The sequence below is a fragment of the Rattus norvegicus genome, chromosome 1 (genome assembly GCF_036323735.1).
Source record: "Rattus norvegicus strain BN/NHsdMcwi chromosome 1, GRCr8, whole genome shotgun sequence".
NCBI lineage: Eukaryota > Metazoa > Chordata > Mammalia > Rodentia > Muridae > Rattus > Rattus norvegicus.
Window position 1 is genome coordinate 75015533 of NC_086019.1, and position 13497 is coordinate 75029029.

Below are 13497 nucleotides of genomic sequence, written 5' to 3' on the forward strand. Positions count from 1 at the left end.
ACACCAGAAAAGGACATCAGATCCCATTACATAAGGTTGCAAACAACAATGTGGTCACTGGGAATCAAACTCACGACCTCTGGAAGAGCAGTCAGTGCTCTTAACTACTAAGCCATCTCACCAACTGTTGTAGCAGATATCAATTATTCTTAAATTATTCTACAAATTAGAAAACCTTTTTTCAAAGCTAGCATCATACTGATAGCAAAGCTAGAAGTATACACAATAATGAAGAAAATTAGAGGCTGGGGGTGGTGGCACATGTTTTTCATCATGCCAGGACTTGGAAGGCAGAGGGGTAGATACATCTCTGAGATTGAGGCTAGCCAGGTCTACAAAGTGAGTTCAGGAGAGCCAGGCCGCTGTTACACAGAAACTCTGTCTTTAAAAACCACACACACACACACACACACACACACACACACACACACACACACACCACACACACACCACATACACACATATATAAATAATAGATTTGGTTTCCTGATGAGCATAGAAAATTGTAACAGCAAAACACTTTTTAAAAACATATATATTTTTTTAATTTTGTAATTATATTTATGTACAGAAAACTTAAGTGTACATTTAACCCAGTTTAGTGGTGAGTTCTTTAGCCTTTGCCTTTCCAGCTTGGCAATGCGAGCCACAGACTTAGGACTCAGGACGTTGCCTCCCCAGTGGCGGCGGATCTCATCATATCTGTCATTATAATTGGTCCTAACAGCTTCCACCAGCTTAGCCAGAGCACCCTTGTCTTCCGAGTTAACCTGTGTGAAGGCAACAGTGGTGCACGTCTTCCTGTGGACCAGGCGCCCCAGCCTGGCCTTTCCCTTGATGATGCAGTAGGGCACCCCCATCTTTCGACAAAGGGCAGGCAGGAAAACCACCAGCTCAATGGGGTCTACATCATGGGCAATCACCACCAGCTGAGCCTTTTTGTTCTCCACCAAGGTGGTGACTGTATTGACCCCTGCTCGGAGGACAGGTGGTCTCTTAGTTGGGACGTCCCCTTTGCCAGCAGCTTTCTTCTCAGCTTGGGCCAGCAGCTTTTGCTTCTTCTCCTGCTTTGTCTCTGTCCTGTACTTGTGGGCGAGCTTAAGCAACTAAGTCGCTGTTTGCCTGTCCAGGGCCTGGGTGAACTGGTTGATGGCAGGAGGTACTTTGAGCCACTTATAGAGGATGGATCTTTGCCGCTGCAGCCTGATGTAGTGAGGCCATTTGACAAAGCGTGTGAGATCTCTTTTGGGCTGGATGTCCTGCCCAATGCTGAAGTTCTTAGGCCTTTTCTCAAACAAAGGATTGACCACCTTTTTGGCTTCTTGTTCCTTGACCACGGCGGGGGCTGGGGCCACCTTCTTCCCCTTGGCCTTCTTTCCTTTGGGCATCTTGCTTGACTGGAAGAGAAACTTAAAAACATATTTTAATAACACATTAATATATACCAATTTAGTGAAAGGTGTTGAACTGTGAAGAAGTAAAAAGATAGAGGCTGCTTAGATGATTAGAGTAAAACAGAGAAGTGAACAGAGAGCCAGAGGGAGTAGTTACAGCTGTACATTTGATATTACTGAAAGAATAAGGATTTTAAACTATCCCCCACTGACCCTGCTGTGAGGACAGGTGCACCTCACAGCAAAGAATAACATAACATGTTTTGAGGAAGTAGCCTGGCCATAGTCACCATAAACCATCTGGCCTCAATAAGGCCTGACTCAACAGTCCTGAGAAAAACAAGAACTAGGGTCAGCTTGTCCCAGAATCAGGGTGGCCTAGAGTTAAACTGAGCCCAAGTTAGATCATGTGTGCCAATGTAAACAAACCAATGAAATTGCATTGTGTGACTGTTGCCAACTGCCTATGTATTTTTCCCTATAATTATCTTCCCCTAATTGGGCTCGGGGTCGACTCCTCTGTCTCCTATGTGAGATACGTGTCGTCCCAGAGCTCTGGTTCCTCAAATACACCTCTTGTTCATTATATCAAGACCGGTTCCTCGTGAGTTTTTGTGTCGCCTCGAGATTTGAGTGGGGGTCTTCCCCATCCCGGTGGTCTTTCATTACCATCATTCAAAGAGTGGTTTTATATACTGACAGCCAATTGGTTTTTCCAGTTGCCCTTTGGCAATGGGTTGTAAAATAAGGTCGTAAGTTCACAATAACTTAGAATGTAGCTCACTTGCAGTGACATGGTATAGAATAATTTTCATGAAAGCTTACATCACATACAAAGGAATTAGATTTTTTCAGAATAAAACACGTATGTATGGAAATCATGACAAATTTAAGAAATGTATTGACTTCCGAAGCAAAATGTTCTATTGATGCAAGTTTGCTGTATTGAATGTCAAATTCACAAAGTATTAAAAAAAGTAAACTCTTCATATATGACTTGAATCTGTTCATCGGCACACGTAATTAATAGAGGAAATAAATCTTTTGCAATCCAGTTGTCAAATTAATAAAATATGTTAATGATCCAAGTGGAAGAACTCAGAAATTTGGATTTTATTGCAAGTTAAATCAATAGCACAAAACTAATAGTAAGTAGAAGAGGAAGACGAAAAATGCAGCACATATTTTAATGTGAAAAAAGCATTAGGTACATATATATGACTATCTAAAGAAATAATAGCCCCTGGATCAAATGTACAATTATGACTTTATATGTGAGTGTTCAGATAGTGAAGAACAACAATTGCCTTCAATGATGCTGTTTAATTTAAGAGGCACATAAGGATGCTAAGAAGGTTTTATGCTTTTAGCATATGTTTTGTCCCTGATATAGCTAAGTGAATTCCTTTCTGGTCTTAATAATATGAGGTAGCACTTGGGGGCAAAGATGATGCCTAGGAGAGATGTACTGGAAGCCAAGATAGAGAAGACTTCCATAGCCACCATGTTCTTCCCCTTGGTGCTGTGGTAGACAGGGAGGAAGGTGACCCAGACACTGCAGAACACCAGCATGCTGAAAGCCAGGAACTTGGCTTCATTGAATGTGTCAGGTAGGTTTCTGGACAAGAAAGCCATAAAGTAGCTCACTAGGGCTAGTGCTCCCAGGTATCCAAGGTTGCAATGGAAAGCAACAGCTGAGCCTTTATTGCAAATGATGATGATGTGTCCATGTTCTGAGTGAGCATCTTTATCAATAAATGGAGGAGAGGTTGTCAGCCAAATTCCAGATAGAAAAACTTGGAGCAGGGTGCATAAGGGAATAATGAAATTAGGGGCCCTTGATATCAGCAGCCATCTTCTAATTCTTCCTGGAGAAGTGATCTTGAAGGCTATAACCACAGTGATAGTTTTGGCCAACACAGTGGAAAGAGCCACAGTGAACAGAAGCCCAAAAATGTTTTGCTGCAGGATACAGGAGGCTGTGCTGGGACGGCCAATGAAGAGCAAGGGACAGAGAAAACAGAGCATCAAAGTGATGAGCAGGGTGTAACTGAGAGCCAGGTTATTGGCCTTGACAATGGGGGTGTCCCTGTTCTTCAGAAACACCACAAGAACAGCAGCTGTGAGTGAGGAGAAACCCAGGGACATGAAGCAAAGTGTCTTCCCCAATGGGTCATCATAGTACAGAAATGTCACAGTTTTCTGTAGGCAGTGGATCTTCTCTATGTTTGCATAGTGAGTTTCTGGACACTTCACACACTGATCCACATCTGAAAGAAATGCAGTTTATAATGAGTGCATACTATGGTTTTCTCTTTTATCCTAAGCCATTTCCTAGCTCCCACACACTGCAGTGTTATCAGAACAATTATGCTGTTTCTGATGCACATATAAAAACACTTTCCAGATAATATTTCTTTTTTCCCTTTTTTATTGGATATATTTTATTTACATTTCAAATGTTATCACCTTTCCCAGTTTCCCTCTATACCATTTTCCTCCCCTTCTATAAGTGTCTTCCCCATCCCCAACCACCCCCCCCTTTCACCTCCCCACCCTGACACTCCCCTACACTGGGGGATGCAGCCTTGGCAGGACCAAGGGCTTCTCCTCCCATTGGTGCCCAACAAGGCCATCCATTGCTACATATGCAGCTGGAGCCATGGGTCTGTCCATGTGTAGTCTTTGGGTAGTGGTTTAGTCCCTGGGAGCTCTGGTTGGTTGGTATTGTGCTTATGAGGTTTCAAGCCCACTCAGCTCCTTCAATCCTTTCTCTAATTTCTCCAACAGAGACCCTGTTCTCAGTTTAATGGTTTGCTGTATTTGTCGTGCTCTGGCTGAGCCTCTCAGGAGACAGCTGTACCAGGCTCCTGTCAGCATGCACTTCTTGGCTTCATCAATATTGTCTAGTTTTGGTGGCTGTATATATAATGACTGGAGCTCCAGGTGGGGCAGGCTCTGAATGGCCATTCCTTCAGTCTCTGCTCCAAACTTTGTCTCCATATCCCCTCCTATGAATATCTTTGTTCCCCCTTTTAAGAAGGACTGAAACATCCACAGTTTGGTTGACTTTCTTCTTGAGCTTCATGTGGTCTATGGATTTTATCTTGAGTAACTTGAGTTTTAATGCTAATATCCACTTATCAGTGAGTGTATATCATGTGTGTGTGTGTGTGTGTGTGTGTGTGTGTGTTTGTGATTGCATTACCTCACTCAAGATGATATTTTCTATTTCCATCCATTTGCCTATGAATTTTACGAAGTCATTGCTTTTGATAGCTGAGTAGTACTCTATTGTGTAGATGAACCACATTTTGTGTATCCATTCCTCTGTTGAAGGGCATCTGGGTTCTTTCCAGCTTCTGGATATTATAAATAAGGCTGCTATGAGCATAGTGGAGCATGTGTCTTTGTTGTATGTTGGAGTGGTATGGCTGGGTCCTTAGGTAGTGCACCATCCAATTTTCTCAGGCACCTCCAGACTGATTTCCAGACTGGTTACAATTTCCAGGTTACAATTCCACCAACAATAGAGGAGTGTTCCTCTTTCTCCACATCTTCGCCAGTATCTGCTGTCACCTTAGTTTTTGATCTTAGCCATTCTGACTGGTGTGAGGTGGAATCTCATGGTTGTTTTGATTTGCACTTCCCTGATGACTAAGGATGTTCTAAGGTTGTTCTAAGGATGACTAAGGATGATAAGGACATTTTCCCTTCTAATTTGTATCCATTTGAACTCCTTTCATTGCCTGATTTCTCTGGCTAGGACTTTGAGTACTATATTGAATAAGTAGGGAGAGAGTGGGCAGCCTTGTCTACTCCCTGATTTTAGTGGGATTGCTTCAAGTTTCTCTCCATTTAGTTTAATGTTAGCTACTGGTTTGCCATATATTGCTTTTACTATGTTTAGATATAGCCCTTGAATTCCAGATCTTTCCAGGACTTTTATCATGAAAGGGTGTTGAATTTTGTCAAATGCTTTCTCAGCATCTAATGAAATGATCATGTGGTTTTTATATAGTGGATTACGTTGATGGTTTTCCATATATTGAACCATCCCTTCATACCTGGAATGAAGTCTATTTGATCATGGTGGATGATCATTTTGATGTGTTCTTGGATTTGACTTTCAAGAATTTTATTGTGTATTTTTGCGTCAATATTCATAAGGGAAATTGGTTTGAAGTTCTCTTACTTTGTTGGGTCTTTGTGTAGTTTAGGTATAAGAGTAATTGTGGCGTCATAGAAGGAATTTGGTGGTGCTCTGTCTATTTCTTTTCTTTTTTTTTTTTCTCTTTTTTTTTGGAGCTGGGGACCGAACCCAGGGCCTTGCGCTTGCTAGGGCTCTGTCTATTTCTATTTTGTGGAATAGTTTGGACAGTATTGGTATGAGGTCTTCTATGAAGGTCTGATAGAATTCAGCACTGAACCCATCTGGTTCTGGGCTCTTTTTGGGTTGGGAGACTTTTAATAACTGCTTGTATTTCTTTAGGAGTTATGGGGTTGTTTAGATGGTTCATTTGTTCCTGATTTAGCTTTGGTACCTGGTATCTGTCTAGAAAATTGTTTATTTCCTCCAGATTTTCAAGTTTTGTTGAATATAGGCTTTTGTAGTAGGATCTGATGATTTTTCAAATTTCCTCTGATTCTGTAGTTATGTCTCCCTTTTCATTTCTGATTTTGTTAATTTGGATACACTCTCTGTGACCTCTGGTTAGTCTGGCTAAGGGTTTATCTATCTTGTTGATTTTCTCAAAGAACAAGCTCCTGCTTTTGTTGATTCTTTGTATAGTCTTTTCGCTTCCTACTTGGTTGATTTCAGCCTTGGGTTTCATTATTTCCTGCCTTCTAATAGTCTTGGGTTTATTTATTTCTTTTTGTTCTAGAGCTTTTAGGTGTGCTGTCAAGTTGTTGATACATGCTCTCTCCTGTTTCTTTCTGCAGGCACTCAGAGCTGTGAGTTTTCCTCTTAGCACAGCTTTCATTGTGTCCCATAAGTTTGGGTATGTTGTACCTTCATTTTCATTAAATTCTAAGAAGTCTTTAATTTCTTTATTTCTTCCTTGACCAGGTTATCGTTGAGTAGAGCATTGTTCAACTTTCATATATATGTGGGCGTTCTTCCCTTATTGTTATTGAAGACCAGCCTTATTCTGTGGTGACCTGACAGGATGCACGGGATTATTTCTATCTTCCTGTATCTGATAAGACCTTTCTGTGACCAATTATATGGTCAGTTTTGAAGAAGTTATCACAAGGTGCTGAGAAGAAGGTATATCCTTTTGTTTTAGGATGGAATGTTCTATAAATACCTGTTAAATCCATTTGGTTCAGAACTTCTGTTAGTTTCTCTCTGTTTCTGTTTAATATGTTTCCACGATCTGTCCATTAATGAGAGTGGGGTGTTGAAATCTACTACTATTATTGTGTGAGGCTCAATGTGTGGTTTGAGCTTTAATAAGGTTTCTTTTACGTATGTAGGTGCCCTTGTATTTGTGGCATCTAATGTATTTTGTGGCATAGATATTTAAGATTGAGAGTTCATCTTGGCGGATTTTTCCTTTGATGAATATGAAGTGCCCTTCCTTATCTTTTTTGATGAATTTTAGTTGAAAATTGATTTTATTTGATATTAGAATGGCTACTCCAGCTTGCTTCTTCTGACCATTTGCTTGGAAAGTTGTTTTCCAGCCTTTCACTCTGAGGTAGTGTCTGTATTTGTCCCTGTGGTGTGTTTCCTGTATGCAGTAAAATGCTGGGTCTTCTTTATGTATCCAGTCAGTTAGTCTATGTCTTTTTATTGGGGAATTGAGTCCATTGATGTTGAGAGATATTTAGGAATAGTGGTCGTCGATTCCTGTTGTTTTCGTTGTTAGAGGTGGAATTATGTTTGTGCATCTCTCTTTTGGTTTCATTGCAAGGAGATTATATCCTTGCTTTCTGTATGGTGTAGTTTCTCTCCTTGTGTTTGAGTTTTCCATCTATTATCCTTTGTAGGGTTGTATTTGTAGAAAGATATTGTGTAAATTTGGTTTTGGCATGGAATATCTTGGTTTTTCCATGTATATTAATTGAGAGTTTTGCTGGATATAGTAGCCTGGGTTGGCATTTGTGTTCTCTTAGGGTGTGTATGACATCTGCCTAGGATCTTCTGGCTTTCATAGTCTCTGGTAAGAAGTTTGGTGTAATTCTTATAGGTCTGCCTTTATATGTCACTTGACCTTTTTCCCTTACTGCTTTTTTTAAAAAAAGATTTATTTATTTATTATATATAAGTACACTGTAGCTGTCTTCAGATACACCAGAAGAGGGTATCGGATCTCTTTACAGATGGTTGTGAGCCACTATGTGGTTGCTGGGAATTGAACTCAGGACCTCTGGAAGAGCAGTCGGTGTTCTTAACCGCTGAGCCATCTCTCCATCCTGTCCTGCATTTCTTTAAGGGAGTTATTTATATCCTTCTTAAAGTCCTCCATCATTATCATAAAATGTGATTTTAAATCTAAATCTTGCTTTTCTGGTGTGTTTGGATATTCAGTGTTTTCTTTGGTGGGAGAACTGGACTCTCACGATGTCTTGGTTTCTGTTGTTTAGGTTCCTGTACTTGCCTCTCACCATCCAGTTGTCTCTGGTGTTTGCTTGTCTTGCTGTTTCTGAGAGTGGCTTGACCCTTCTGTAGGCCTCTGTGTCAGAACGCCTGTAGAACTGTTTTCCTGTTTTCTTTTACCCCTTTCTGGGAACAGGTACTCTGATCTCAGGTGTGTAGGTGCTCCTGGTGACTGTCTTTCAGCTCTCCGTGTGGGGAGGAATCAGAAGTGTCCTGCCTCTGATTGCTCCGAGGTCCTTGTACCCAGGGCGCTCATTTGGCACTAGGCAATTCCCTCTTGGATTGGGAATGTGGGCAGAGCGTAGTCTTCTCTGATTTTTCAGGAGTGTCTGCACTTCTTCTTCTTCTTCTTTTTTTTTTTTTTTAAAGATTTATTTATTATGTATACACGTTCATTCTGCCCATATGCCAGAAGAGGGCATCAGATCCCATTACAGATGGTCGTGAGCCACCATGTGGTTGTTGGGAATTGAACTCAGGACCTCTGGAAGAGCAGTCAGTGCTCTTAACCACTGAGCCATCTCTCTAGCCCCCAGTGTCTGCACTTCTGAGGGTCCAGTTCTCTCCCCAACAAGATTTGGGTGCAGGGAGCTATTTGACAGGTTCAGTTTAGTCCTGGGCACAGACCAGAACCACAGGTACCAGTGGCTGCCTGTTCGTATATTCCTGTGTCCAGAGGCCCTGTTCAGTTTCTCCTTGGACCAGGGATGTGGGCAGAGGTGTGCAGAAATGGCAGTCTGTTCTGTCGTCTCAGGATGTCTGCACTTCTGGGTTTTCATCTCTCTTCCCTATGGGATTTGGTCTGTTTATTGCGTTCTTACACTGGCGTTTGGGTATCTGAGTTTAGGACCATAATAAAGCTAGCTGCTATTTTCTAGGTTTGGTTTTGGTTTTTGGTTTCTGTTCCTTCTTTGGTCTTCTGGTCTTTGTGGCATGGATTTCTGGTGGCCTGAATGAGCATTAATCCAGAGGGAGTCTATGACCAGGTTAAGAGCAGCACTCCTGGTGCTTAATTTGGTGTAGCAGAAGTTCTGTGTTCTTCTGACTAGTGTGGCCTAGTCTTCTGTTTATTTCTGGTCTTACAGAATTTTTCTTAATAGTTTGGTTTGCAACTTTATGCTTCCATAGTTCGTGCATGCATGTGTGTGAGACTGAGTGTTTTACTTAACTCTTGTTTTGTTTGGTTCGGTGGGATTTTTTTCTCCTTTCTCTCTTAAAAAAAAAAGAGAAAGAAAGTGTGGAGAACTGGCTGGGCATAAAAATGGGGAAGATCTAGGAGGAGTTAGGTGAGGGCAAAATCCTGATTAGTATGTATCATATAGGAATATGAATAGTAATGTGATGATACAAAGAAATTAAGTATAGTTTAAAATTAAAAGGTATACAGAAATATAGGTACTTTGTTAATCTATTGAAAATATGGCAAAATTCATATGTGTACATTATGAACTAAGAGTAAATTGACAAGCTATCAGGAACAGTGTTCAAATGTTGTTCAGGGTTATGAGAACTGTATAACTGGTGAGATACTTCAAGGTGCCAACAATTTCAGAATACGAATTCAGTCAGGTTGCTTCAGAGAATGAAGAAACTTAGAGAACACCATGTATACTTTATATTTGGGACACATATAGGAACATCATTGTAAGATTAGGATTTCAAAGGACATTCTACTGCACTGATGTCCCATGACCTCTTTTTTTTTTTTTGTTCTTTTTTTCGGAGCTGGGGACCGAGTCCCATGACCTCTTAAGAATAGATAGTATTCTCTGTACCCAAATCTCATCGGGGAGAGAGCTGGTCTCCCAGAAGTACAGACAATCTTGAAAGCTCAGAGGGGACAACTACTCCTGTCCACATTCCTGACCCAAGAGAAACCTGCCTAGTGCCCTCTGTGCCCTCTAGGCAGAGGAACCCAGGAACAGTCAGCAGCAGGAACCTTCCAGTTTCTGCCTGCACTGAGAGCTGAAAGCCAGTCACCAGGAGTGCTGACACAGGTGAGAGCAGAGGTAAGACCAACTCTTCTGCTCCAAGTGACCTACCTAGTGGCCTCAGGACACACAAAGGCACTCTTCTGGGATAGGACACTTCCTGTTTCTGCCTGTGCTCAGGGCTGAACTGCTCCCACAACTCTCTGTACCAAAATTCCATGGGGGAGAGAGCTAGACTCTCAGAAGTGCAAACAATCCTCGGAGTTAAGGGGAGATCACCACTACTGCTCACATTCCTGACCCAAGAGGAACTAGCCTAGTGCCCTCTGGATACAGGAACATAGGAGCAGTCAGTGGCAGGAACCATCTGGTTTCTGCCTACACCTAGCAATGAACCAGTGCCACAGTTCTCTGTACCCAAATCCTGTGGGGGAAAGAGCTGGTTGCACAGAATTGCAGACAATCCTAAGAGCTCAGGGAGACTGCAACTTCTGCTCACATTCCTGGCCCAAAAAGAACCCGACTAGTGCCCTCTGTGCCTTCTGTGCCCTCTGGGCACTGAAAATTAGGAGCCCTCAGGGGCAGGCCCCTTTGGGTTTCTACCTAAACCAGAGCTGAAAGCCAGTCACCTGGAGCACTGACACACCTGAAAGCAGAGGTAAGACCAACTCTTCTGCTCCAAGCGACCTGCCTGGGAGCTTCAGGTCACTCAAACCCAGGAGCAACTCTCAGTTCTCAGATCCTGCTGAAAGAAAACAAGTCTAAAGGAGTGCGGACACAGGCTTACAGGAGGGTCAAACCACTGTCAAAGACAGAAAGACAAGCTAACACCAGAGACAACCTGATGGCTAGAGGCAAGCACAGGAAACTAACAGAAAAACACACATGGTATGCACTCTTGAATAGTGGATATTAGCCCAAATGCTTGAATTGCCCTAGATGCACAGAACACATGAAACTCAAGAAGGATGATCAAAATGTGAATGCTTCACTCCTTCTTTAAAAGGGGAACAAGAATACCCTTGGGAGGGAATAGGGAGGCAAAGTTTAGAACAGAGGCAGAAGGAACACCCATTCAGAGCCTGCCCAACACGTGGCCCAAACATATACAGCCACCCAATTAGACAAGATGGATGAAGCAAAGAAGTGCAGGTTGACAGGAACCAGATGTAGATCTCTCCTGAGAGACACACCCAGAATACAGCAAATACATAGGCGAATGCCAGCAGCAATCCTCTGAACTGAGATTGGGACCCCCGTTGAAGGAATCAGAGAAAGGTCTGAAAGAGCTTGAAGGGACTTGAGACCCCATAAGAACAACAAAGCCAACCAACCAGAGCTTCCAGGGATTAAGCCACTACCCAAAGACTATACATGGACTGACCCTGGACTCTAACCTCATAGGTAGCAATGAATAGCCTAGTAAGAGCACCAGTGGAAAGAGAAGTCCTTGGTCCTGCCAAGACTGACCCCCTCCCCAGTAAACATGATTGTTGGGGGAGGGCGGTAATGGGGGGAGGATGGGGAGGGGAACACCTCACACTCTCAATGGGAGTGAGAGGGGTTAGGGGGATGTTGGCCCGGAAACCAGGAAGGGGAATAACAATCAAAATGCAAATACAAATACTCAAGTTAATAAAGATGGAAAAAAAAAACCCTCAGGTGACAGCAGCTGCTGGGGAGGATGTGGGGAAAGAGGAACACTCCTCCATTTTTGATGGGATTGCAGACTGATACAACCTCTCTGGAAATCAGTCTGGTGGTTCCTCAGAAATTTGGACATTGCACTACCTGAGGACCCAGCTATACCTCTCCTGGGCATATACCCAAAAGATGCTCCAACATATAACAAAGATACATGCTCCACTATGTTCATAGCAGCCTTATTTATAATAGCCAGAAGCTGGAAAGAACCCAGATGCCCTTCAATAGAGGAATGGATACAGAAAATGTGGTACATCTACACAATGGAATACTATTCGGCCATCAAAAACAATGACTTTATTAAAATCATAGGCAAATGTATGGATCTAGAAAATATCATCCCTAGTGAGGTAACCTAATCACAGAAAACTCACATGGTATGCACTCATTGATAAGTGGATATTAGCTCAAATTCTCGAAATACCCGAGATACAATGCACAGACCACACGAAACTGCAGAAGGATGACCAAAATTTAGATGTTTCACTCCTTCTTTAAATGGGGAAACAAAAATATCCATAGGAGGGGATATGGAGGCCAAGTTTAGAGCAGAGATGGAAGGAACAGGTATTCAGAACCTGCCCCACATGCGTCCCATATATGTACAGCCACCAAAACTAGATAAGATTGATGAAGCTAATTAGTGCATGCTGACAGGAACCATATATAGATGTCTCCTGAGAGACACAGTCAGAACATGTCAAATACAGAGGCGAATGCTAGCAGCAAACCACTAAGCTGAGAACAGGATTCTGGTTGGAGGAATTAGAAAAAGGACTGAAAGAGCTGAAGGCGCTTGCAACCCCATATGAACAACAATGCCAACGAACCAGAGCTTTCAGGGACTAAACTACTACCCAAAGAATATACATGGACTGACCCTTGGCTCCAACTGTATAGTAGCAGTGTATAGCCTTATTGGGGCAGCAGTGGAAGGTGAAGCCCTTGGTCATGGCAAGGTTGGACCCCCAGTATATGGGATTGTTGGGTGGGGTGGTAAGGGGGGTAGATGGAGAAGTGAACACCCTTATAGAAGTGGATGGGGAGGATTTAGGGGGCTGATGGACAGGAAACCAGGTAAGGGAATAACATTTGAAATGTAAATAAGAAGTACCCAATTTAATAAAAATGGGAAAAATTAAAAAAAAAAAGAAAAAATGCCTATAAGATAGAAAGGCTTATCTATTAGAACTATACCTGAGTTCTCAATGGACATGCTCAAAGTAAGAAAGGCCTGGACAGATGTCTTGAAGACCCTAAGGGACCTCAGACATCAGAAAGCAAAACTTTCCATCACCATACAGGGGAAGAGCAAGATATTACATGACACAACATAATTTAAACAGTATTTTTCACTAACCTACTCCTACAGAGGATACTAGAAGGAAAACTTCAACCCAACAAGGCTAACTACACTCAAGAAAACACAAGAAATGAATAATTTCAGTGGAGATTCTAAAAGCCAGAAGGGCCTGGACATATATTTTGCAGACTCTAGGAGACCACATAACTCTAGGAGACCAGCATAACTGCCAACCACTGTACATGGAGAAATCAAGATATTTCATGACAAAGTCAAATTTAAACATAATCTTTCTACAAATCCATCCCTATAGAAAATACTAGAAAGAAAACTTCAACCCAAGGAGATTAACTGCACTCCTGAATATGCAAGCAATAAATAATTTCACTCTAGCAAAGAAGGGACACACACACACACACACACACACACCCCACCACCACCACCACCACCACCACCACCACCAAAATAACAGGAATTAGCAATCCTTGGTTATTAACATCTATCAGTGTTAATGGACACAACTCCCCAATATAAAGACACAGGCTATCAGAATGGACA

General features: G+C 42.2%; 1 protein-coding gene and 1 pseudogene across 1 annotated transcript in view; both read right to left on the bottom strand.

Annotated features, from left to right (window-relative positions):
* Positions 1 to 588: 588 nt before the first annotated feature.
* Positions 589 to 1394, bottom strand: LOC108348628 (60S ribosomal protein L7a pseudogene; annotated as a pseudogene).
* A 1089-nt stretch (positions 1395 to 2483) lies between these two features.
* The window catches only part of Vom2r27 (vomeronasal 2 receptor, 27), a 34486-nt gene continuing 23472 nt past the window's right edge, over positions 2484 to 13497 (bottom strand). The window contains exon 6 of the mRNA NM_173130.3: positions 2484 to 3664. Within this exon, the coding sequence (NP_775153.2) occupies positions 2742 to 3664 (923 nt within the window). The 3' untranslated portion in view covers positions 2484 to 2741. The remainder of the gene's footprint in view (positions 3665 to 13497) is intronic.